Source organism: Chrysemys picta, chromosome 6 (assembly GCF_011386835.1).
Source record: "Chrysemys picta bellii isolate R12L10 chromosome 6, ASM1138683v2, whole genome shotgun sequence".
Lineage (NCBI taxonomy): Eukaryota > Metazoa > Chordata > Testudines > Emydidae > Chrysemys > Chrysemys picta.
Genome location: NC_088796.1, coordinates 94319696 through 94347272, shown reverse-complemented (window position 1 = coordinate 94347272; position 27577 = coordinate 94319696). Strand labels below are relative to the sequence as shown.

At 41.7% G+C, this 27577-nt stretch overlaps 1 protein-coding gene and 1 long non-coding RNA gene across 26 annotated transcripts in view; one reads left to right on the top strand and one right to left on the bottom strand.

The window, feature by feature from the left end:
* The window catches only part of TJP2 (tight junction protein 2), a 90141-nt gene that overhangs the window by 10877 nt on the left and 51687 nt on the right, over positions 1–27577 (bottom strand). For 21 of the 25 annotated variants that reach the window (XM_065550471.1, XM_065550463.1, XM_065550466.1 and 18 more), the window contains 13 exons: positions 19691–19744; positions 15896–16020; positions 13953–14055; positions 12485–13124; positions 10643–10746; positions 10270–10423; positions 8976–9087; positions 8740–8876; positions 7715–7781; positions 5745–5895; positions 4179–4287; positions 2507–2717; positions 791–978 (listed from right to left, as the gene is read on the bottom strand). In XM_065550471.1, the coding sequence (XP_065406543.1) occupies positions 791–978; positions 2507–2717; positions 4179–4287; positions 5745–5895; positions 7715–7781; positions 8740–8876; positions 8976–9087; positions 10270–10423; positions 10643–10746; positions 12485–13124; positions 13953–14055; positions 15896–16020; positions 19691–19735 (2146 nt within the window). In that variant the 5' untranslated portion in view covers positions 19736–19744. Of the gene's footprint in view, positions 1–790; positions 979–2506; positions 2718–4178; positions 4288–5744; positions 5896–7714; positions 7782–8739; positions 8877–8975; positions 9088–10269; positions 10424–10642; positions 10747–12484; positions 13125–13952; positions 14056–15895; positions 16021–19690; positions 19745–23952; positions 24154–25900; positions 27059–27577 lie in introns of those variants that run through there. The other 4 variants (XM_008165992.4, XM_008165996.4, XM_042850613.2 and 1 more) reach the window with 3 other exon arrangements.
* On the top strand, positions 975–15198 carry LOC122173746 (uncharacterized). Its single transcript, XR_006174492.2, has 2 exons — positions 975–1101; positions 14666–15198. It is a non-coding gene; the product is annotated as an uncharacterized LOC122173746 (long non-coding RNA).

The following is a 27577-nucleotide window of genomic DNA, read 5'->3' as shown; positions in this document are numbered from 1 at the left end:
GAAGCCACACTAAATGCCGTGAGACTACTCTTATGATTAAAGTTACAAACATGCTTAAGCATTTGCAGGATCAGAGCACTTTACAGTGGCAAAGAGATGAGAGAGTGTTGTTATTCTGAGGCCAACGCAGTAACATAATGGTCCTCGTAAGCCAGTGGGAGAAGGCCATATTGTGCTCGGTGACCCCATGAGTGTTTTTACTACTTTTTGTTCCTGTTAGTACAGTAGAACCAACACAGCACAGGAGAATAGAAACTATCCTGACTCATGCAACATCAGGAGAATTATTACGGGGACAAAAATTCTTCCCTCTGTTACATCCAGGCAACTCTATTAATAAAGGCAATGGGATTACACCAGTGTAACTGAGGACTGAATTTGCCCTAAAGAATCATTATTACAGGTGTCTATGAATGAGCCAGAAAGAACACAACTAAACTTTCATATCCCAGGTAATGTTTGCAAGGCTGGCCAAAACATACCAAAACCAAAACACATCTGTTTACTTGTGAAGTGAGCAAATTTGATGTAGAAGTAAAGAAGAGACAAACATGGACTTCCAAGAAGCAGTGTTTGCAGTGACACTTTTTAGAGCAGAAAACAGCTGCACTCAGAAGTTAGAATCTTGACCAGGAGAATAGCATGTTACCACTTTCTGTTATACTTTACATTTAGCCTAGAGCCCAAGATGGGTGGTGACACTTATTAAGTCGCCACATAAATGACAGTAAAACTTGGGCAATAACAGCAAGCTGTGAATAGGTGTTCAGTTCTGTAAAGTTTCACTCACCCTCTCGCAGCAGAACTCGCTCGTAGGCTGGGAACTTTGTGCTAACAGATGCAATCGCTGTCAGATCTTCACGACTCTTTCTCAGATTCTTTTTCATTCCAGATCGTTGGCCACGCATTCTCCAGAAATCTGCCCTGTCACTCGAGCCATCTCTTTGGGCATTCTGAACACTGGCCATCTGGTCAGCTCTGAAAGGAACAGCATGGAATCCATTTGAAAAATGCAATCAAAGGGAAAACATGCCACACTAAAGGAAGAACCTCAGCAGAATCCAGGATATGAATTTGTAAATACAGTGGACAACTCGGCAGGTAGGCAATCTGTGGAGGGGTATCCAGGGACTCTTGCCATGAAGCAGGCAAAATTAATATCAGAGAGATGCTCTGACTTGCCTCAGCAGCAAGGTTTATTGTGCATGAATCAATCCTCTGGCTGCTAAGGCAAATGACAAACGTAATGCATGCCAAGTAGCTGCTCAAGGAAAAGGTGGTGTATGTGGAGATGGAAAGAGAGGAAGCAACCCATCATGAAATGATGGGCAAATTGCCTAACGACCACCTCCTGTTGTCCATCATCTCTTCCTCAGATATCTTAAATTGAATCCAAAAGGTAAAGCCCCCTTGGTCAGATCAGTATAACAAGGAATAGACTAAGGTGCACCACATAGGAAAGAAAAACCAAGCAGGACCGCATGGAAGTACACTGTAAAGTCACTTTAAAAGTAACTTTAGGAACATTTGTGTAGGAGAATTGAAGATTTTTTCTTAAAATAAAACTGCAACTATATTGAAAGTTATATCACTTAGATACGACTTTGCTGCACTCCGAAATTCTTCATTAAAAGCACATCAGATAACCATGTATCAGAGGGGTAGCCGTGTTAGTCTGAATCTGTAAAAAGCAACAGAGGGTCCTGTGGCACCTTTGAGACTAACAGATGCACTTGCATCTGAAGAAGTGAGGTTCTTACCCACGAAAGCTTATGCTCCCAGTACTTCTGTTAGTCTCAAAGGTGCCACAGGACCCTCTGTTGCTTTTATCAGATAACCAATTACTTTTTAAAATATGTCTGCATTAACTGGGTTTGTAAAAGCAAATTTAGCAAAAAAAATTCTCACAACAGTACAGTCACCCTTAGTACTTCATAGAATACAATTAAAATTGTCAAGCCACGAAAACACACTTTCCCTAAGAACATGCAGCATACAGAAAAGTATTAGAGGCTTTTTCCATAACACTTATCGCTGTAATACTGGAGTGCCTCACATATGCTATTTATCTTACCCTCTCCTCTCTCATTTGAGGTAGGAAAGTATTATTCCCATTTGTCAGATGGAGAACTAAGGCATGGAAAAAGTACACACCTAGTGCAAGATCTCCTAGGAAGTCTACAGCAGAGCTGGGATTAGAACCCAGATCTCACAAGTCTGACTGCAGTATCTTCGCTACAAGGCCATCTTTGCTCAGCTGTTACCGACTAATTCCATAGTTTTAAAAGTTGATTTTACACACACTATTGCTATGAATGTGATCGCTTGAACATGGACACCATCCATCCCTCTTTTCCCCTTCTTCCTCTCCCAAATGGTTTATACAAATGGTGAATAGGGTGAGAATAAAAAGTAGGTGTGTGTGGGGGGGGGAGGGGGGGGGGAGGGGGGGGGAGGGGAATCTCTTATTTTAAACATTGGGTGGGCAGGTGTGAAATCAATGTACCTGCTTTTATTTGGAATGATGCCCTTTTCCAGTTCATTTCCAATTCTCACAGCCAGCCAGTTACCCAGTTTGCCATCGTACAGTGTATCAACTACTCGGAAGATCTCCCCTCTGGTGAATGCTAAACTCTGTGGAGATTCCTTCTCACATTCAAAGTGACTCCTTATGAAAAATGAATCCCCTCTGCCACAGGCCATTATGTCTCTATACACTGAAAGACAAGACATGACATCATTTAGTTTAACTTTGCTAAATAGATGTCCTATACCTTGCTGTGACAGTCTTCTATGGGTGGTGTTTTACTCACCTGCACTTCAAGCCTACAACCTTAAATACTAAAACAACAAGGAGTCTGGTGGCACCTTAAAGACTAACAGATTTATTTGGGCATAAGCTTTCGTGGGTAAAAACCTCACTTCTTCAGATGCAACAGTAACTTAAATACTGTAAATTAGTGAAGGAGAGATTAAGCTGTTATTCTAGTCCAAAAACTTTGAAATTTCTCTTCTTCATCCTCAGGGTGGGAAAGAAAAGGTGAACTGGCATGTTCCCATGCCTGCCCACCCTTTTATTCCCTAAAATCTCCCCCATCTCCCGCCCTTCATTCCATCTGATTCGCTCTGGAAGTTGTCAACATCATTGCTTTAGTCAGCCAATGGAAGTAGGGTGACCAGATGAGGGGAAGAAAATATTGGGACACATGGGGGGGTGGGGGGGGTGGCGGGGCTGAGTCCTGCCGGCTAGCAAAAAAAACAAACAAAAAAACAAACAAATAAACAAAAACAAACAGTGCTGCCGGCGGATATTGGGACAAATTGCATCCCGACCGATCTTTGGGACAGACACTGAAATATCGGGATGGTCCTGATTTTATCGGGATGTCTGGTCACCCTAAATGGAAGTGAGAGGTGCGTTGTACTGCAGAGCAACACAAAACTGTTTTCCCTGCCTCAGGGTTTGCATCCATAGCATTCCCAACCACTTCCAGCACAGGGAACTGGATATTTGAACTGATTCTTCATGCAGTCCTGTCAGCTTTCCCAGCTCTCTCCCTATATTTCCAATTTTAAAATAATTTGTATATTACTAAGTGTTCTAGCACATACACACGCGCACGCGCACACACACACACACACACACACACACACACACACACACACACACACAGAGTAATATCTAAAACCAAGCAAACATTTGTATTTGCTTATTGCCTCATGGATAAAAGCCCTGCATTGCTGACAACAATCCCGCTACAGATCCCATGGCTGAAGGGGAAGGCAGCAAGGAGCAGCATCTTGGCCGCCCAAGCTACTGGGCATGGGGGACAAGAACTAAATGGCGGAGGTTCAGAGCTAGCAAGAGGTGCGTATTACAGGCTGGGTGGATGAGTAGAGCAGGGCTCTTCTTTGACCAGCTAAACGGTGAAGCGGCCAGCCCACCTCTCCTCCTCCACATGTCCAGGATGGGAGTCAGCTGGACACAAAAGCAATAATTTTCTACAATACTTAAAATGAGGGCAATTAAAAAGTGTTTTGAAAAGTGAGAAATGAGAAAGAGCATCTGTGATGTCCCCAGCAAAACACAGCTGAGTTGAAAGGCCTACTGTTCTTTTCAATGCCTGTCATACTGAATCATAACAAACATTGTCACACCTTTGGTGCCAGGTGCCTACCTTCATATTTGCTCTGAGCCAAAATGGTCACAGTTTCACCTTTGGGAATTTCTAACAGGTAGAGAACAGCATCCTCCCGCACAATGCCTCTAAAATCCTGCGTGTTTACCTGATGCAAAAGAAATGTTTTAGGAAAAAGTTAGTCTAATAAAGCCCTAAAAGAGGAAAGGAAAAGGCTGTTTTATTATGGTTAAAAAAAAAAAAAAAGTATCATCAATACAGAGGTTCATTGGCTTATGCCAATGGACATTATAGGTATGCAGAAAATGGATTACCTGTAACTACGAGTGACGTCCTGAAAGTGCCCTACTGTTAAGGGAACTTTGTGAAGGGCTACAAAATGCCTGAACATGGGCACAGATGGCCAGGGTACATAAGAAAAGGTTCATTTCCAGGTAAGGATATATCTGTTTCCACATATTATGCTGTTCTGTAGTTAAAACCCCACGTATTCCAAGTATAGTGTTGTGCTAAGTAATCAAGGAACTTCAAGTAATCTGATGCACTGGTGTGCTCCAGATGGTTATAATTCATCACAGGATTGTACCCTAGTTTCAATATCATCCAGACGCATTCTGGTCACCTAGAGTTGTGAGCACATCCTTGTGGTTGCCTCTCAATTGGACTCACCCTACCCCCTTTTCCATGTGTGTCTCAGCTGTTTATTTGGACATAGAAGTGATGTCCACTCCCTTGGACAAACTATGAGACGCTAGGGGAAGAGCTGTACTAGAGTGCAGTGATTCCCAGTGCAAGGTCTTTGGGCCAGTCAGGGTCTATTTGCAGGAGGAAAGTTGAGAGAGAAAAATGAGACAGTGAAGGAGAATCAACACGCTTCAGAAAAGGAGTTACTATTTCAAAACCTGTTCAGGCCAGCAACCAATTAGAGAAATGAAAACCTGAGAAGCAGGGGACTAGGGGACTGAGACAGACCCCATTGAAATCAAGTTAGAATCTTTATTGACTTCAGAGTGCTTTCGGATCAGGCCCAATTGATTTAGACAGGAGAGAAAACTCAGGAGGAGGACATGATAGACAGAAAAAGGAGAGCCACAGTCTCAGAAGAGATTTTTGGGGTAGAAAAACAACGAGGAGGGAAACCTAAGGAGTTTTGATAAAACAACATCTATCACCTTTTATTAACTAAAATGTGAGCAAAGGGAGGGAGAAAATAATCAGGTCATAGAGGGACAACAGCTAAACGATGCGTGGGAGACAGGGGAAGATACTCTGGTCTCATGCTCTGTGGTCTGTTTTCTCAGCTGGAGACTGGAAGAGTCACTAGTGAGCGTATCCACTTCCATCTTTGGGCATTTGTGTTGTGTAACATTTCTACCAACTGCTTCTCCTATTGAGTCTTAATCAATTTCAACAGCAGAAGTCAAAATTTAAGAATTCAGATAAAAAAAAAATCATGCTCTAGGAACAGTGACCTTGTCCCTAGGAATAAAGTAATATGGATTTATGTTTTTTTTCATATTGATAAAAGTACAAAAAGCAAATCCTTTCACATGGTATCAAGGAACAGGCAGTTTTAGTTGCAGGGCTGAACATTTACACTGGTACCTTAAGAATCTGATCTCCTTCCTGTAGCCCCTCCTGGTCAGCTGAGGTGCCTTCTTGAATTCCAGCGACAAATATCCCTACATCATTCCCACCTGCCAGCCGCAGACCCACACTGTCTCCTTTCTTGAATTTTACCATCTTTGTATTAGGACTAGAGTATTCAAATGCAGAAAGAAAAAGCCAGGCCAAATATTATACATATGACACCCATCATTTGTAGGAAGTAAACTTAGGCATGCTTGCTGTCAATCCCCCTATGGTATTTATATGGCTCCATCACTGTACTATGTGAGCATCTATCAGTCTTTCATGTATGCCTCCTCACAATACCCCTGTGAGGTAGGGTAATGCTATTATCCCTGTTGCACAGATGGGGAACTGAGGTACAGAGAGGCTAAGTGACTTGCCCAAGGCCACAGAGAAAGTCTGTGACATAACTGGGAATTGAACCCAGGTCTCCCCAGTCCTTAGCTAGAACCCTAACCACTGGGCCATCTGCCTCACATAGAGAGCTGTTTTTAAAATATACTAGTTTAAATGAATTATGAGCAATCACACACAGATTTTTTTCTCCTCTCTACATTATGCAGAATGCAGTGTAATACTCTACCAGGTCATTAATAGGAGAGTCAGATAACATGGAAGTCTTCAGACTTTCTTTTGTTGGCAGAGTGTCAAGAATGCCCAATTGGTAAGTTGAATCAATCCTCTCTTGTTCCAAGGAGACAGCAAGTACTGGAGTAAGTTCAGCTTTTTCTCTGCCAGAAATGCTGTATGCCTGGATGACCTTCACATACTTGGAGGACACTGCCTTTCTGTTATCGTTCACTCAACATACCAGTTAGAGCCTGTACCATAAATTCTCTTCAACTGAACCATAACTAAACACTGATATATCAATTTGTACCCATTATCCATATCTGCAATACACAGGACTTGACCCCGAGACAGCCTTTCAGAAGTTGATCAGTTCTCAGATCTTTAACCCCAACTATCTACTGGAACTATGGAATAAACAGATCTTCAGTTCCCCTTCTTTAGGGATCACCCCTTTAATCCAAATCTCCAACTGATTTATTACTTTCTCCCCAACACCAGCCCATTTCCCCATTTAATAATTTATGTTAAAAAAGTATCCAGGTTGTATTCCTATAAAGCACCTTAGTGATTTCAAATATTAGACTCTAGACAGTCAAAGTTCTAGAGGTCAACATTATCACATTTCACTTGAGGGTAGATTAAAAAAAATTAGGTCCTAGGTCCACAGACATTTTGTTACTGCTTTTCAGTGTGCAGATTACACAGCTGCATACAGTACACAAACTAGGGATTGAGAAGATACACATTTAGCTGCAAAAATCTCCAGCTTGTATATACACAACTGTGGAATGGGTGTGTACAAAAGCAGGCACACACACACACACACACACACACACACACACACAAAACCCCCATACCCAGACCTTAGGCCTTACTTTATGATAATCCAGCCTCTAAAGTTTTATCCTTTTCAAAGTTATCAATGCCCTTTTTATAGATTACATTTCTCTCTGCATATTAGATTTTTGGATATTAGAGACCATAGATTAAAATAGAGGAGGAGGTCCAAGGACCATGCATAAAGATACATACCTACATTTGCAAGTGCAATTGTGTTTGTGTGTGCAAATTGCAAAGGTAGGTATTTAACTAGCAATCTGCATTTACAATCAGTCTATGAAATCAGGGACTGAATATACAAATATAGGGGCATGCATTCTTGTGCATATACATTAGGCCTCCTTTTTTAAAACTAAGTTCATCCTAAATGTTGTCAGTCAGCTATTTAATACAGAACCCAAGTTATCTTTTCTTGACATAGGACTGTTTAGGGGAAAACCACTACGAATGCATGAAGAAAGCAGCCAAAGAAAACAAAAAAAGCAATATGGATAGATGGTGAGAAAAAACAGGTGTTGAAAGAAGCATACCCGTATATTGCTTCATCTTCAGGACTAGGCCGAAGAAAGGTTCTTGGGGCTACTTTTGGTTGAAATACTGTGTGTAAAAACCATAAAGTTATCTAACTGGACAAACAAGACATAAAAGAATGAAAGGTTTTTAGTTACAGGCAGCAGTTACAACAACATCACGTATGCCAGTAAAGAGTGCAGATCTGCAGCCTAAAGCACAAGGCACTCTGACTGCAGTGTCCAAAAGTAAAAAGTAACTAAAGAACAAATGTCAAGGCAGTAAATTAACTTATGATTTCAGGCTCATCTCCCAATTATGTAATCCTTTTCAAATGGTTTTTTCCCCCCCTACAATTTTCTTTTTGTCAGGAATCTGTTATTCAATCTCTTGCTCCAATTGTCCTCTTTTAAGGTCTCCCCAAAGGCCAGTCAGCCTATGCCAGCCAAAAAGGCTGGATGTGAATTCCCTTTGAGCCAATTTATGCCAACTGTCAATCAGCTGGGGAAGATGTGGATAAGAGATGCCTTCAGACCCTACCTTCCTGGGAGATAACAGAGCCAGGATTTTGTCAGTACAATTGTATAGATTCACTTCTGAGGATAAGAGCACTCAACCTACATTTAACCTTTGTGCTTTATCTTTAAGCTCTCTCCTGTCCTCTCTTTTCAATGGAATAAAGACTTGGTTATTTAGTTCTTTATTATAGATAAGAAGAATTGCAGGCTGCTCTGCACAGGAACTGCCATACCAGATCAGACCTGTAATCCATCTAGTCTAGCATCCCATCTCTGACAGTGGCTAGTACCAGGTGAGGAAGGTGCAAGAAATCCTGTAGACGACAATTAAGGAATAATCTGGGGAGCCATAGGAAAAGTTTCTTCCTAAGTCCCTCCAATTCACGTTTGGCTTAATTCCTGAAGCATGAGGGTTTATACCCCTTGGAATTCCCTCCCCCCCCCCACCCCCCGCCCCTCCTCCCGCCAGCGAATGGGTTTTGTTTGGAGGAAAAAAACATCTCAAATGGGACATTTGTAGCTCTGACCTGGCGGGTCATCTTTGTATTTTGGTTCTTTGTTTGTCTCGGTGACTATGACAGCAGCAGCTATATCACTGGTTGATTTAAAAGGCGTGGGCATCGCTCCCATCCTGGACAACCTGTTGGGTGGATCCTCTTTTGTACTTAACAAAAAGAACAACAAATTGAGAACATTAAAACAAAATTTGGTACACATTAAAAATGTCTTCTTTAGTAAGAAAAAGAAGAGTAACACTTCCTACTTTGGCTTTTCCTTTAGTTTTTCATTGGAGGAATGAGAGTCGAAATCAGAGTGATGCAATTTTTGGTCATCTTGAGGGGAGCTTGATCGGTTTGACTCAATTTCAGAAATATCTATTGAGAGAACAGTACAGTAAGTCTGTTTAAGATATTGGTCTTCAATTTCATTGCACATTTATCCACATCTACTTACTTGCAATAATCTAGATAGAAAATATGAAGTATTTATAAACTATCCCCGCTCTGGAAAAAAGATTTGACTGTGGCTGGGGCTAGAAAGAGAAGTGACCTGCACCTCTCAGAGCTTCTGTCTCCCACAAAATATTTCAGGAAGGTTTTGTAACATCCAGAAAGAAATTCCAAGGAGCATCAAAAGCAAGTGTAAACTTTTCCCAACTATTATTAACATCCTACTGGTTTGAGCTCTTGCCTAGCTTTATTGTTATAGAAATAAGAGAACTATAAAATGAAGAGATAGTGGTTGCGAAGAACTGAAACCGAATCTTGCATAGTAAAAGATTAAATAAAAGAAAATGGCTTGTCTGTCATTACCCTCCCCAATTTCTTCTTTGGAAGTCCAGAGGGTTCACTGTTAAACAACATGAAGCTGAGCTGTTAAATGTCCTTCAGAGAGAAAAACAATTTTCCCTGTAGCTCACAAATTCAAGCCACGACCCATTCTCAGCAGGAAAAGCTCCAAGAAGCTGCACTGAATATTCTCATACCAGAAACACACTTCCTGAATCAATTAACAGCATCATGTTTCCAGTGAAGCACCAGCACCCTTCCCAATGCAGGTTATGCTTAGAGGGACTATTCATATGAAAAAGATCCAGGAAGTTGCTTGGAGGAGGCTAAACTAAGCCCCCAGGACTGTTGATTCCATAATTCTGTCTCCTTCCCTGGAATGTTGGAAGGAGTGGAAGTGTCCTTAGAGTGAAATAAAACTGAGCTCATCCCACCATTGTCATGAATCGGGCCTTGTATTAAAATGACTTTCCTTCTGGCCATGGTGAGTTGGGCTTTGCTTTGTTTAGTCAACATTACTCATGAATCAGCTAGAAAGGTCACTGAAAGACACAAGGCCTGCTGAGTGACTGAAGGTTCTTCCTACACCAAAGGAAAAGAGTTTGCTGCTTCTTTGTCTTTCTACAGAATAGCTGCAATATAGGTACCAATCAAATATGGTACTTGCATTACCACTATCCTATGAGAAACACTTTATATAAACAGCTTCACTTTCTGTTTATACAGGGAGTAGAACTGACATTACCTTTTGGCCTTAAGACACCTCACCTTCTATTTCTGAGTCACTGTCATGCAATGAAGGGATGTTGAGCAGTGTCTGTTTTCTGTCCCTGAGGACTACCAACTGGAGTTTTCCTCGTGATTTCTCAATCAATTTTCGGGCATCAGCTAGCGACATATTCTCTGTCACTGTACCATTAATCTGTACATATAAGGCAGAAGTACTATTATAAGCAAACAATTAAGAACACAAATGGCAATAAGAAGTCATGTCAAAGATCAAATCTGCTCATCCCCTTTCCAGTGAGCAGATGTTCTAATTAGGTTTTTAAATTAAACAAAACAAAAAAACCACCTCAGCACAGAAAGAAGCATTGTAATAAATATATGCTGCTTCAGCATGCCTTTGTCCACAACACACCTTGAGTATTATGTCTCCTTCATACAGATTACCATCTTTAGTTGCCAGGCCAGTACTGGTCATTTCTTTTATGAAAATCTGACTTCCAAGTCGGAGACCATACTCTGGAAAAGGAAGAAAAAAAATCCACAGCCTGTAGTTTGGCAGAATGAGTAATTGTTTACATCTAATAACTAGGCTGTGTACACATCAACCACAATCACATGCAACACAGCACATTATAGTAAAAAGGGAATCAGGCCCCTTAAGAAGCAGAGGTAACATGGTGAGACTCAAGGACGGGACATCAGTCCTACACTGCCAACGGTCTCACATTTCACTTTTGTAAATGACAGGTTTTTGTACCTAATGGATCAGATTCTCTCCTGTGCCATATTCTGCTAGTGCAGGAGGCTGGGGAGGGCAGTGGGGGCATCTAGGGTGGCATTTATGGTTCCCCCACTCTCAAATGGTAGTGGCTCGTCATGGCACCAACTTAGGATAACTTAGCATAGCCCCTAAGAGACTACAGTATTTGAGAAGTGGAGCCATGGTCCCTCCCCTCCCCAGATGCACCCCCTACATTGGGGGATAGGGAGGGAGTTGGCTCTCTGGCTTTATGCCAGTACAGTCCCATCGCCAGTGGAGTTGTCAGCAGGACAGCTGTTGCTAGATTCCTGCACAGCTCCAGCAGCATAGAGGGGCCAAAACCACTGTATTCTATTTTAAAAAGTAAAATATCTGTTTTGAAAGAAGCCTGTTCTAGAATTGTCAAATTAAGCTATTTTCCCATTTTCAACACCATCACATACAAAACAGGCTACTACAGCTCTGAATGGTCATGGTGTTTTTGTACCACCTGTTAGCTACGTACAAACTTCTTAAGCAAAGTCGTTAAACAGATTTTCTCTACATGCACAGTACGTATCTCTGTGTGCATTATCTTTACATATGGGAGCATAATTTTTTTTTTTGTAAACTCGTAATGAAAGTGATCCTGTCATGTGCAAAATTAATTTTTATTTAAAAAAACAAAACATAAGCCTCCCCCTTCCACCAATGCTATTAAGATAGATGCAGTGGTGTGTTCCAGATTTAGAAGAACAGGTTTGCTCCTATGGAGAGACGATTTACAATATGCCAAGTGCCCCCACGCAGTGGATTTCTATAAATCCCAGGAAAACAGGATTTATAAAGTGAAATGCTGACACAACCCAATCTAAAGTGTAGTTTTGTTGCACGACATATGTATTTTTGTGACGCTATTAAAATCATCACACACACACACACAGGCACCCTCCAATGTTTTGCTAAAAGTTTACTTTTTAATTACTCTAACAATGAATGAACTAGTTCTAGTTTGAACCAAACCCTGAGCCATTAGAGGGGCATGTATGAACCCATTTCACCCAAACTATACTTTTGTAAACCTCGCCTGCCTTCCACTAAAGCAAATAACCTAAGCCAAACCAAACACTAAAAGACAGGATGCAGCAGGTTCTCTTTAATCTGTAAGTGCCAGGTATAAATTTAACTTTGGTGTAAATTTAACCATGATCAAAGTCGTGGATTCCATCAGAACTGGAAGGGTAGTGAGCTCATAGGAGGAATGAACGAGAGTGCACAGTGACCCAGAGAGACTAGAGCAGTGGATGGTACAGGCAAGGAGGAAATCCCATGTCCAAGGACAAAGAGTAGACGGCACCCACACACAACGGTAAGGGAGTGGAGGAGGAATGTAGGTAAGCAGTTGTACGTAGAGTATTAAAGCCACCCACCCAATAGCCAATGGAGAGAACAGCATTTTCCCCTTAAATCTATCCCTTCACCAGAAGCGTTTCCTGCCTCCCCCCCCACAGCTACCTTCATTTGGTTTGCTTTTTGTTAGGAGAACACTGATAGGTCTATCCTGTTGTCCTGGGTACTCATGTTGGCGTCGTGGTTCAAGCAAGGGGCTGTGGGAATTCAGTCTGTCTCGACTATGACTCCTTGCTTCCTGGTCGTATCTAGGGTCAGGCTGATGTCTGTGACTGTAATCCCTGGGTGGGCTGTAGTCACCAGCGGCACGTTCATAGCCATCATCCCTGTCGATGCTCCTGCCCCTGCTCCGGTCTCTTCTGCGTTCTTGGTCCAAGCTTCTCTCCCTGTCGATGCTCCTGCCCCTGCTCCGGTCTCTTCTGCGTTCTCGGTCCAAGCTTCTCTCCCTGTCGATGCTCCTGCCACGACTTCCATCCCGGCTGTAGCTGCGTTCCCTGCTGTGGTCTCTCCTGTAGTTGCGCCCTCTATCTTGATCTCTTCGGTAGCTCCTATCAGGGCTGTTTCCCCAGCTTTGACTGCGACCTCCATGGCCACTATGCCAGCTCCGATCACTATAGCCACTTCGAGCACTCCTGCCATCAAACTCTGCTGGGTCATCCAGTACATCGAAAGCTCTATCATCATGGTCAAGAGAGGGGCTTCTCCTTAGAACGGTGAGCTGCACTTTCCGTGGTCTTTTCACTACCTGTTTGTATTAAACACAAAACAAAAACAAAGAAGAGCACCTCTCTCAACATCCATTTTAAATCATATTCCAAATGCTGAAAATCTCAAATGCTAGGTCATAAAAGCAAGAGCCTCTAAGCAACTTATTGTTCAAGAAGCTTTGTTTTCAAAACACTGTGAAGTGATATGGTTAAAATTCTATGTCGGTTGTTAGAAACATCCCCTTAGTTTCATCCATCTAAACAGAGCAAGAGTGGTTTGTTTTTTTTTAAATTGCTTTAACGGCATAAGTTGATAAACAAAGTAATTTTTTTTTAAAGCTTCTAAAAACTGTGCTGTGCCCAAGCAAACAATACTCTCTACTTAAGGGAGGTAAGAAACATGTGCTCAACCTGTTTAGATGTAAACTCTTTGGAAAGGAACTGTACATTGTGTGTCTTGTACAGGGCACAGCATGTTGTCTCCATCTTAATTAAATTAATTAATTAATAAATAAATAGGCAACAACAGAGACATTAACTGTGGTTGGTCATACGGTTAAGACACTGCACTAAGATTCACGAGATCTGAGCTCATTTTCCTGCTTTGCCATAGACAGGCTCCTTGTGTTACACTGGACACGTCACCTAATCCTTCCCCACTTGCTTCAGTTCTCCATCTATAAAACGGGATAATATTCTCCTCTCCCCACATACAGTTTTGGCTTTTTATTTAAATTGCAAGCTCTAAGGCATGGAAGGTTTTACTGTGTGTATGAACTAGTGTATAACCTAGCACAGCGGGTACTGATCTTGGTTGGGGTTATAGGTACAACTATAATGCAAAGAATTAGTAATTGTTAACTTACAATGGCAGCCACTTTCCCACTTTTTCTTAACTGCTGCACTGCAAAAGAATGGGGAACATTTTCCATTGGGGTCCCATTAACCATGACCACCCGGTCATTTTCTCTACAAAAGAAGTACATGATGGGTTAGCAGGGACATCCTTTAATTTTCAAATTGAATTCCACTTTTGTTCTGAATGTCCTGTGCATTCACTAACAAAAAACAGAACACAAGCTATTCTTAAACATCCATATTAGTTTATATAAACTGGAAGAGCTTAAATAAGGCCACATGCTTCTTCCAGTTTTAACAATTCATTAATTGTTGGTGGTTTTTGGTTTAAATGCCTCTATGTGTGATTGATCGATGTGCTGATTCCAGGATCGACAATAACTTACAAGACAAGGTGGGTGAGGTAAGATCTTTTATTGGACCAACTTCTGTTGGTGAGAGAGACAAGTTTTTGAGCTACACAGAGCTCTTTTTGAGGTCTGGGATGGGTACTCAGACTGTCACAGCTAAATATAAGGTGGAACAGATTGGTTAGCATAAGCATATACAGGCGAGTCTCATCTTATGCGGGGGTTCCATTCCGCGGTTAGCGCGTAAAGCGAAAACCGTGGATAGTCAAAATTACATTGAGTTGAATGGCGGGCGAAATCGCCCGCACTACAGGTACAGTATTAAAATTGTTATTTTTTTTTCTTTTTTTGGTTTTGCCGACGGTGTAAAGCTGAAATCGCGCATGTTAAATGCACGTAAGATGCGACAGACCTGTATTCCAAGGGACCATTCAAGGTCAAATGGCCGTTAACACCCCTCCAGTTATAGAGGGGAAAGACGTACGTACGTACGTACGTGTGTGTGTGTTATAGATTGTTATAATAAGCCATAAATCCAGTGCGTCTATTCAGTCCATGAATACATGGCTACAACACTGTAAACAAGAACTTACAAAATCTGTTAAGGATCAATGGGTGCATTCTTTTAAACCTTGACACACATTTTAAGAATTTTACCTTCAGCAGAGGTTTCCACAGCCACATTAGAACTACAGCCTTTATTCCACCTGATGCTATAGCTTGAACTGCTATAGCCACAACATTCCACAAATGTTGTCAAGAACTGTTTGGCAAGGTAATCGTACAGTTCTCCTGCCCACTCTGGAAGAAGATTTTTCTGTTGTAAACCAACCGTGCTAGCCAAAAATCACACTCTGGACATTAACCCCTAGCTAATCTAGGTGAATATGAGCAACTAGCTAAATTTTACAGGGAAAAAAGATTAATCTCTGGGGGATGTGAACAACCTTTTTTCTATAAAATTTCTCACCACTACAACTCCACAAGTAGGTCGCCATAGCATAGATAATGCCATTGGCATTTTAACTTCTGTGTTGTCTGACCCTGGTCACAGCAATTCTAGATGATACTGTTGCTAAAACAGAGGCAGTCACTGTTGGCTGATCTACATTAGCATCCCCACATTCCTACGGCTGGTGGAGCTACACAAGCAGCATAAATAATGGAAAGTTTCAGGAAAACAGATTTAGTGCAGACAATGCCTAAATGAAGACATCATGCAATCATATTAAATGTGGAGGGAAATTGCTTCAGATATTGTTGTGTTAAGGGCCAGCATTTGAAAGCTGTCAACAAGGACACTATGTATGTGAAGAAGGCTGCCATGAGAAGTAATGTCCTGCTAAAGTTTTTTTTCTTAAAAACACACAAAGAAGACATGCCTATGTATAGAACAATACGATATACCACCATTAAAGTAGATTAACTTGTTTATGAGATAAAAAAAGAGGTATGATTTCATTTAAAATATGGACAGTTGACACACAAGTCCACAGAAAGAAACACCCTGGATCAAGTTGCTGGGGCAGGCTCTCAAATCAAACCTGCACCGTTATCTGCAAAACATTCCAGACATGGAGGATATAAGGAAGCACACTTACTGAAGTAATCCATCTGCTGGGCCACCTGGGAGGACATCTGAGATAACTATGGACGTTTCGCCATTTTCAAAATGAGGATTGTCTCTGCCACCGGAAACTGCAATCCCAAACCCTCTTTTTGAATCCTAAAAAAAAAAAAAAAAACCCACACACATACATAAAACAGAACTGAACACTATTACATTTCAACATGGAGACAGAGATTATGATTAAGCCAACAGACTGTCATCACAGCAACACTCACTTTAGATAGAAAAATGCAGTTCAGATGAAGCGTTGCACAAACTAGAATGAAAAAACAATCCACAAAGTAACCAATTTGAGGTTTCCATCGTGAAAGTCAAAAACCCGGGAGGGGAAGTGCCCGGCCGGCGGCTGGGGTCCGGAGGCAAGGGGGCTGCCTGAAGCCCATAGCGCTCGGGCAGCTCGGCTCTTAAACAGAGCCGAAGAGTCAGGGGAGGAGCAGAGCCGCCATTTTCCCAGACATGTTCGGCTTTTTGGCAATTCCCCCCGGACGGGGGTTTGACTGCAGAAAAGCCGGACATGCCCGGGAAAAAGAGGACGTATGGTAACCCTAATACTGGGGCAATGAAAGAGGAAGCAAGACTTGTATCTAAACCAGAACACCAGTAAATCCTGAATGCAGAGCAGTACAACAGAGTGTGCAATATATATATGGACACACACATACACATGTGCGCGCGCGCACACTCTACACTCAGAGTGTGTGTGTGTGTACACATTCTGACTGATCATTTAGTACAGCTGGAGAGCCAGCAGCATCTGCTATATTTAAAGGAACAATTTAAATCACATTTCTGTCTGGTTTGTTTAAAAAATACCTAGAGTTACTTGTTACATCAAAGTTCACTATAACTGAAACATTAGAGAAGAGGTTTAATTTATGTATTTCACAGCCCTTCTGTGCTAGCCATACTCCCACTGACGGCAGTGGCAAAACTCAGTTCTCTCAGTAGGAGCAGGGGAAGGCCAATAAATAGTTGTATGAAGTTGATTGGAGTCACTGAGCCTTGGTTGACACTGGCCAGGTTCAGGAGGCCTCAGGCTAAAAACAGCACAGAATCAAGACTTGATCCACTGACAGAGCTAATGGAGCTTGTTATCTCAACAAGCTCTAGACCATTTGGGCAGCAGCCTTGGATGGTATAAACTGACAACTTGGCCCAATGGAGCTGTGTTGATTTACACAAGCTGAGAATCAGGCCCTTTGCATTTATGTATTTATGTATTTATTTATTTATTTTGCTAAATGCAAATTTAAGATTGCATAGTAACTTAATCAGCAAATCAGGGAATGCAAGGGAACAATGTTAACTAAACCATGTTGCGTGTTACAGTATTTTCTAGTCTTGTTTTTCCAGTTAAATGTGTACTTTAGTGTGGATATAACAAAGTGTAAATGTACTGTGTACTAGGGTGACCAGATCACCCAAGACAAATATCGGGACGCGGGGGGGGTGGGGGTGGGGGGTGTGTGTGTGACGCGGGCCGCCCCCCTCCTCGCCCTACGGCCAGGCCGGACTGTTACTCACCCCGGCCCCGCGCTTCCTCTGAGTCTCCCGGGCCTCCCTCCAGCGCTTGCGGAGGGAGGGGGAATGGTGAGCCCGGGGAAGAGGCGGGGATTCGGGGAGGGAGCCAATCGGGGGAGGAGGGGGCGGAGTCGGGGCGGGGGGGGGGGTGCGAGCACTTCCGGGCTCTAGGCTCCGGGGCATTTCCTTGTTTGTCCAGTGTCCCGACCGCATGTCGGTCGGGACGCGGGACAAACAAGGAAATATCGGGACAATCCCGATAAAATCGGGACGTCTGGTCACCCTATGTGTACCATCAAAGGCACATAGGATGTGAAGTGCATCCAAGTAAACATTTCTGTTCAATCCCCAACTTTTGCATTTCTTGACTGAATTTAACTATTGTATTTAAGAGTGGGTTTTTGAAGTGGTTTTGCATTTGTAATAATTAGCACAAAATTATTACATTTATATTCATGGAAAAGAATAATTTAGATGAGTAATTTATTCTGCCTTTTCATGAATGAGGCTAAAGTCATTGTCAATCTGTCTATGTGCATTACACACCCGCCCTTCAGAACTGAAACCACCGGTGATCTAGTTGGGAATGTCCTCTGGATTTTAAATCTGCCTTTACAACTCCAAGAAATGAAAAGTTACACGCACTCCCTTTGTGGGGGCCATACAGATGTGTGCTCCATCTTCTGTAGCAGATAATGAACACTAGCAGGTCACTGCATGTAAGATGCATTATTTCCCCAGAAAATTACATTAAAAGAACATTAAGGTTGCAAAGCCAACCACTCAAAATTTAGGAAACCAGAATTAAGGCTGCCTGTGCAACCTTATTTTTGCCCCCCTTATGTGTATGTATTATGATACAATCTTTAATTACAAGATAACATGCTATTTTTGTAGACTCTTGCCTTATTCAGGGCACAGGAGGGATAATGCTCTGTGAATGAATTAGGAGTTGTGTTGTGAAGGAGGCTGTTGTCTGTAGGACCTCTCCCTCATTTGAGTAGAGCAGGCAATAAATTGTAGGATAAGTAAGCTGCAACCTTTAGCTGATCCCTGGCCATCCAAATGGCCTATGGGGGCCAGAGTCAGGCAGGACAGAGAGAGAACATCATCGGAACTGCTCGATTTTGCTCCGGGGCCTGGAATATCCAGGCAATGCAAAAGTGTGTAGAACCATCCTTGTAATCCCCCAAAATGTACAGAAATAAAATTTGTTTTCAAAAGATAGAAATATCTGACATTGCCTTTAATAGAGGAAAAATGAGAGTTGTACATGTTGTACTATTCTCTCATGTAATAGCAGCACATGCATTTGATAATTATGATTAAGACTAAGATTTAGTCATGGGTATTTTTAGTAAAGGTCATGGACAGGTCACAGGCAATAAACAAAAATTCACAGTCATGCCCTGTCCATGACTTTTACTATAAATACCCATTACTAAATCTCTGCTCCTGGGCCCCACTGCTCCAGAGGTAGGGGCTGACTGCCTCTGGTGGCCCGCTGCTCTGAGGCCCCTGGGGACTGCTCTCCTGGCAGCCTCTGGGGCCACAGCCCCAGCCACTCCTGGGGCCACTGCTGCTTAGGCAATCCCCAGGGACTGATGCTCGGGCGATTCCCGGGGCTGCTGCTCCGGCTGCCCCCGGGACTGCTGGTGCTTGAGCGCTTCCCAGGGTCAGCCGCATCGGCCATTGCAGCTGCAGAAGTCATGGAGGTCACGGAAAGTCATGGAATCTGTGACTTCCATGACCTCTGTGACAGAATTGCAGCCTTAATCACGATTACAATAATTTTTACATCAGATTCTACTCTTCAGTATAATGGTATACATTTTCCATTGATTTCTCAATGTATTTGCAATGCAGCTCCACATCTGAGATTATGAAGTACTCCTGGTAACTGTATCTGCTAACAGAGTTATCCTGTTTTTGTATTATGTTAGTCAATTACATATTTATCTATTTGGCTGGTACATATTGCATTTAGACCATCACTACTCAAAACTGAACAGTAATAAAGATGGAATTTTAATGGAGTCTTTTCAAAATAGATTTAAAAAAATCATGAGAATTTTGTGATTACCCAGCACTGAAAAAACCTCAAGATGAGCAATATCCATTTTGGACAGCAAAAATAACCAAATTTCAGCCACAAATAGGTTAATAAAAATTGTAGTAGCACACGTTTAAAATAAAAGCAGCAATAGAGCATTTGAAAACTAAAAATATAAACACAAGCTCTCACCTTTTGTAAGGTCACAGTGTACTGTTCCCATATCAGCTCTTCCATGCCTGGGGCCTGTTACACAAAAACCAAAAAGCAATTAACCAACAAGCAACATAAACAAATAACTACCCCAAAATAAAATCTGGAAGATCCCATTTCAGAAACTGTTGAAACAACTATTTAAAGTATTCGATGGTGTCGGCTACAGAACACATTTGTTTTTATGTCAAATGACAATGAGACTAACCGAAAAAAATTGGAGAGGGAATATATATTAGAATTTAGCAGGTTATATGTATACGCACACCTTTGTGTGTGCACCCACATACGTACGTAGATACACTCTGGTAACACCCTGTGCAGTGAACATTCCCTGGGCCAATACAAAATAAAATCATAACATATTGCCATTGACTGTCTGGATTCTGAAAATGGACAAAATATTGCAAATTCAAGACCAAGGGCAATTTAGAATACATTTCTAATCAATGACTGGAAATCTGACTTTTGAATTCTACATCATAGTTAATAAGATTCCAGTGCTAAAAAGAGTATTTACAAGTGGAAACCCTCTCCCCGAGATGCTAATTTAGCAGCAATAAGTTTTAGGAAGGAAAAAAAAGCATCCAAAACCTAAGAAAATAAGAAAAACTCAGCACTGATGTTAGACAGCCAGGGTAACAGACTTGGCTGGATTACATCTCCCAAGATGCACCACGGTTTCCCTTCTTGCTGAGACGCTGTGGTGCATCACAGGAATCACATGGCTGCTGCGCACAGAGGAGATGTAATCTCTGGCCCACAGAGAAAAATGGGAGCATGAGGTACCCGAACTACCAATCCCGTGGGGCACCAAAGTAGCATTTCTGAATGGAAATTTTCTGTTTATGAACAAAAAAGATGTTCACTTCAGTTTTTCGACTGAAAGTAGAATGTTTCATGGAAAGCAAAAATTGCCAAAAATTCCGTTACACAAAACCCAGTTTCCATAGAAAAATAATTTAAATAGAACTTTGACCAGCTTTGACAACTAATCAAGAAAGGGGTAGAACTGAAGGAAGGAAGTATGTAAGTGTAGTGTTTTTAGAAGTACAGTTAACTACAATAAGTCCACCTCTATTAGACTATCCCCATCTTAATTAACTATTTTGAAGTGTACCCAATTTTTCCAGTACAGTTGTTTTATTGCAAAAGCAGACCATTAAGCACACAGTTGTTTCTGTTCTCTTGGATGGTCAAAGACCCCATGAAGTGTCACAGGAAAAGAATCCACACAGCTGATGCTGGGTACACTTGAAGGGGACTAAGTGGTCATGTTTTGCTATGGGGTCACTGGATGAAAAAAGCTTATAGTTCCTGCTCCAAACATTATTTAAGGAACACCCAAACAGTTTATAATACAGAAATACGTCTTAGCATACACCAATACAAGCATATTTATATTAATAATGCACCAATACTGTCTTTCTAAAAATGGATAGATAATCTAAGTTTTCTAATTCAGAAGTTAGCAGATCCTACAAATCAAGATCTAGAACTACAGCTAGCAAAAATACACTATAAAAGTCAAAGAAGAGGTTTTATGGAGGAGAGGAGCTAGTGTTAAAACCTATAGAAATAAATATTTTTAAATATCTGTCTTCTCATCTAGCCTAGTGACAGAGAGACAATGACAGAGACAGACAGAGAAAGAGTTACGGAGTTAAAATCATTACTATTAAAGCATTCTTGCCCTGGGTTGAGTAGATTAACCTACTTGCTGAAACACATGGTCAGTGAAATCATCATCTATCAAATAATGGTGCTTCCAGCTATTCCCATGTCACCAGCTGGCCAGTAGAACTAGACAGTTAAATTGCTGCTGCTAGTTGCTACTTTGTTGTCTCTCTCTACCTTATTCCAACATGTGGGAGAATCCTGCACAGAAAAAAATCCTTGGGAACTGATGCATCTTCTGTTCTGCTTTTCTAGTTTGTTTTTTAAACTATATGTAGCACTGGCTTGGGGGCAGGGGATCTCAGCTGTCATTTCCATCTAGCAGTTTCCCTTGAAGAGAGCCTTAAAAATGTGAGCAGATATCAAGTGATCTCTAAAATTGGAAGGACAAGCAGCTGGGCTCAATTTCTGCAGCAACAGGCTGTGGGCTAGTAGTGGTAAAATTTGAAAGGACTCCTCCCACCAAACAGCCAAAACATTTTTAGTGTAAAATGAGTCAGTTAAATTTGGTGTATATTTCAAACAGTCTTACTGTCCCTCCCCTTAAGATTCTGAGGCCGGCCCTGGGCATATTAAGGTGTCCAGTGATGGTGAGGAAAGGAATAGACTAGCCAAGGTCAGAGGAAGCAAGCTGACCTAGGGAGAAGGCTCCATGTTTCAGAACACAAGCCATGCATGACAACACAAGGACTCTGAACGAACCCTGAGCCGAGCCCAAAGAATGCTCTAGAGTGATGAGGAAACAGAGGCAGGGAAATGCACGTAGGGTTTATTATTAATTATTATTATTTTTAACAGATCTGTACATGTCTCGTGATTTAATAAAGAGCAATTCTGTGATAGATTTCTGGGCAAAGTGTCTGTGTTATATGCTATACCCACCATGTGGCCCCTTGAAGATGTAAACTTTGGGAAGAGTGCTGGGAGAAGGTGTGTAAAGATACAGCAGTATTCGGAGGGGCTAGCACTGGTTTCGGGGTCTGGGCTGGGGACCACATGGTCACAGCTGTCAGGACAGGGTGCTAGACGGGATCTGCACCTTGAGACTGTGGCTGGACTTTGTTCAGACTCTGGAGGCTGAACACCCAGCAGCGAGGTTTCTTCACAGCTATCTGGTAGACTGCCAGCAGTGGAGCCTGAGCAGATCAGTGTCAGTGGAAAAGGACAGTCATGCTTTGGGTACGCCTTCACTACCCGCCGTAGCAGTGGGTAGCAATCGATTTATCCGGGATCGATATATCACATCTCGTTAAGACGTGATATATCGATCCCCGAACGTGCTCACCGTCGACTCCGGAACTCCACCAGAGCGAGCGGCAGTAGCGCAGATGACGGGGGAGCCGCGGCTGTCGATCCCGCGCCGTGTGGACCCCAGGTAATTCGATCCAAGATACTTCGACTTCAGCTACGCTATTCACGTAGCTGAAGTTGCGTGTCTTGGATCGACCCCCCCCTAGTGTAGACCAGCCCTTAGAAATATGTTAGCTGGTCATGAAAAGAAATTAAGGGGAAAAAAAACTATTACCAAGATAGGAGAATTAGTTCTTGAAATACTGATAAAATTACACAAGCTATATAATGCACAGTATTGAATGGTCATCCTTGGTAGTCTATCAGGCCCTGAAAACATCTGCACTGCCCTAAATCTCCAACTAATAATCTCTTGAACATTATAAAATGTACTGCTGCTTGCCAGTGCTGAGATGCTAACCAATACTGACAGATTAATGGAAAGAAGGAGAATGAGAGGGAGGGAAAGACTACGAATGTTATAAATCACTAGCTGAGGAGCTCTGACTGTATCAGAACTAGGATTTAACCCTCTATCACAAGAACAAAATTCCTGCTTTGTTAGAAATCATTATCCTAAGGCAGAAGATGGGTCTCTACTCTAAATGCACCAAGAGAAAAGCACCTTTTATCTTTGAGACTTTTTCATGTCATTGGCTAGCTGTAAAGAAATGCAAAGGGAGACTATGTTTTTTGTTTCTTTTAAAAAGTCTCACAGGAACACAATGGTTACTGCATTACCCACACACAGAGAAAGAACTGCTGACAAGAGGCACAAGCAAAAGAAATGAATCCTATTTATTTATCAAATTACTAAAAGTAACTATTTGGCGAGTTTTCCTTCAGGTTTTCCTTCAACTAGAACTGTGGTGTTTTCTATATAAATGAAACTTACTATAATTAACCAATATGAATTCAGTAGTGACTTCAGCCAGTACAATACTTCTAATTAAAATATCACTATCAGGATTTGTTTAAATATTCATGGTGCTCAGATACCAAGGTGACAGATGCCTTATTAATAGCTAGAATAGATGGATCAGTAGCCCCTTGATTACAAAACTATTCAGCGGTGGAAATTTTGAATGACAGTTTGCTAGAATAAAAATTACACTGTGTACAGAACACACAACCCTCGCGGATAATTATCACATATTTATACAATTTCTTATTACTGAGTTACCAAACACACACTTTAAAAAATAAAAAATAAATACCTGGGTATGAAAGTTGAGGGAGGGCTTATAACAAGATATAATGTAAAAACAACTCACGTGCCCTTTTAAAATCCTCAACTTTTGCACTGCATGTGCCCACATTCTCTGTAGAGCTTGAGCTGTCTTCATTGTTGCAGGGTATATCATCTGTTAGGGGACTCTGTGCATCCCAGTCTTTTCATCAGTTTCCACCACTCAACAATGTTATGTAATTCTAATACAATAGTGGCCTACATACTCAACAAATCCTGCTGTCATTTCACACAGTAACACATCAAAACACAAAGAAGAAAAATCTAATACCTAAACAAACTCCAATTATGAGACATAAAAACCAATCTTAATTAAAGACAATTTTAAATGTCTCAACACAGATTAATATGCAGGAGTTTTTTTTAATTCTAAATAGTTAATACTTATGATATTTTTTCCTATAAGTATACCTGAAACTTTAAGACAAGGTGTGCATTTGTGGTTATTTAAAAAGTCAGACTATGCTAGTAGTATTTTATATTAATAACCTGTGACTAGAATAAATCTTAAAGCTGAACTCTAGGCCCCAATCCTTCAAATTCTTATGGACCTGACTAACTTTATACAAGGGAGTAATTCCACTGAACTCAAGTGATTACTCATGTATGTAAAATTATTCATATGCATAAATACTTGCAGGATTAGGGCCTTATTTAGCTCCAGCAAACAAAAAGTGAGCAAAATATTGAAAAGGAACATCATGCCAATCTCTCAGTGACTGCCAATACTGTTTAGTTTTTTTCCTGAATACTAAATCAATAAAAACAGGACAACAAGTTAGCAATACACCCTAAAGAGATCACTTTACTGTAAAATAAACTATCGGTCCATTATCAGTGAATGCTGTAAACTTTTGCAGATTTATACCTACAATCTTTCCTCCTAGGCTTTATATAAGAAAGCTTCACAGAGAGTTAACTTAAACGTCAAACACAGAGAAACAGGAATTTGTGGCAAGTTTAGCACGTTCACACACACAAAAAATAGCTTGTAGATTTCATCTTTCAGTGTTGGAACACATTTGTAAACTGTTGAAGATTCATGCAACATTGGAAAACATCAGGCCGTTTTTCCACAGGACAGGTTTAATGCAGAGCCTTGCTTTGCAAGTTTGCACATGTAATCTCCTATATTTCTCTGCACTCACCAGGAGGTCTAGAATGGAAACAACACTGAGCTTCCAAGACATAACTGCCAACAACGCGTTCTACTACATCAAGGACCATTCCTTCAGCACCAACAAGGATAAAGTTGTTTTGTAGGAACCTGGGACTAACAAGCTGGGCTTTGCATCCCAAAGGAATGTGGGGTTACTCAAAAATAACTTCATACTTTAAACAAAAGTTAGTTCACAAAAAAGTTTTCAAATTTCATAGTTTTTCCTCCACCAAAACAACTAGTGGCATAGCAAATATAAAGCTGGCCTGCTTTTAAGAAATGCTGTTCACCCATAATGTGCAGCAAAATGGGGGCTCCACCCTGCAGGTGCTGGGCTCTCTGGCCTGACTTGGCAAATCTCTTAATATTAAGCGTGCAAGGAGTCCCATTGCAGCCATGTACTTTGCTAGATCAGGGACAGAGTGCTCAGTAGCTGGTAGGTTTGAGACCTAAGAGTTGTACATGCTCAGCAAGTCTGAAAAAAACAAAACAAAAGGAAAAAAAAAACAGGCCAAAAGCAAGTAAAATACACATATTCCGCCACACCCCCAGACATTACATTAAAAAAAACCACCAACAAAAATGGTCAGTTGCAAGAAATCCAAAGAGAGGGCACAGGTCTGGGATGGGTAAAAAGACTGACGTCACTAATACAGAATGATCAGAGACCCAAATTCAGAGCATGGATAGACCCATTAAAGTAGAAGAATGAGTTAAATAAAAGTAAAATGGGCAAGTACAAATGATCTGGCAGGGCTTGTGGGAACAGAATTTAAAACAAAAGTAAAAAACCACCCAGAAGAACATTTTTTACCTGTAAATATTGTTTCTGTATCTCTGATGTCTTCTTGTTGCTTATTTTATTTAAGCAACAGGCAGCAGGAACAATTACACAGAAGCACAGATTTTGGCACTCACTGGTAGCCCTGTCTTGGCTCTCCTCTTTTTCCCAGATTGAGTGTCCACAGCGTTCCAAACACAAAGTAAATACTAAATAGGAAAAATGTAACAAAAAATGAAATACGTTGACAGTGCTTAGCCGTGAGAAGTTAAAAACTTGCAGGAGGAACCAGGATCTATCCAACAATAATAGAACCAGACCTACAAGCCACACCTGCTTGGACCAGGGGGAGCAATTACAGTACAGGGGGCCTTGTTTGCTTGAGTCTTGCCAAACCTTTTGTACAGCAGAGTAACTGAGGGAAAGAGAGATGAAAGATTGCTTTTTTGCTCTGGCGGAATCATCGCTACAAAATGCCCAACTTTTCATGCTTCTGCTGAAAAACAGAGGGATGCTCTTCCCACATATATCAGGAAATAGGCACCCAAAGTCATATGTTGAGTAGGAGACAGCAGACTTTTGGACTTGTTCACCTCCAGAATGAGATATTTTAATATCTTCACAGTTGGAACTCCCCAAGCCACTGGTAAGAAGGGGCCCTGAAGCAAACAACTTTCCAAGTGATGTATCAACAGCTCCCCACCACCTGTTCTCAGGTGGGCTGTGAAGACACTCTTCATCTTGCCAGAGAGACCTGGGACCAAGGCAAAGGTGAAAGAAGGAGTCCATTACTGCAGGCGATAATTCCCCAGGCAAAATTGCCACAGTTAGGAAGTGGATGGCATGTGGAGATAAGAATCTTGGTGAGCCACAGTTCATGTGGATTCTAGTTTGGAACTCTTTTTGGAGACAAAGTGATTTACCCATTTCAGGATGTGAAGGTTGCTCCCAGATTCCTTGCGGACTTCTAAATAAACAAATTAGATGCTTGTGAACCTCTTCTCTGAGTGGAATGGAATGAGGATGTGAATGTTTTGCAGGTGATGCACAGTGAGCAGGAATATGTCTCTTTTCCCCAGGATTTGGGGCAGCAAGGAGAGGAAAATATAAGGGAGAGGTGGAAGTTCTTGACCTAGAGGGTCTCAGAAAATAAAGGAGAGAAGCCTGCTGTTGGAGACTGCTTCTTTCCATTGATTGAGACAAACCAAAAGCTTCCTCCTTGTTGCCACCCTCTGTTGAGGGGAAAGAGAGTCAGAATTCTTGGTGAGGCTGGTATTTGTTGGTCCGACCTCTTCCCCTGTAGCCAGAGAAGTGAACAGACTGGTTTACCAGATACCTGTATCTATACCTGCCAGGTCTATATGAGGAGAGAGGATACCTGACACCCTTGTAAAGCCTGTTGGAGGCACGGGAGGAGTTAGAGGCCTGAGGTTTTTCTTGATCTCCTGGCATAACTGTACTCTTTGAAAGATCCTTTAAGGCCTGGTCTAAGGTTTCCCCGAAGAGATGACCCCCTTCATAAGGAAGGCCAACAAGTTTGAGTTTGGCTGAAAGTTCCCCACCTGTTAAGGGACGGAGCCAAAGGGCTCTCCTAGCCACTGTGAGAGTTGCTATGTTATGGGCAGCCAGGTGGAGGGAATCCTGGGCTGCATCATGAAGATAGCGGGATGCCAGATCACAAAGGGTGCACACCTTGCGAGATGACCTAGA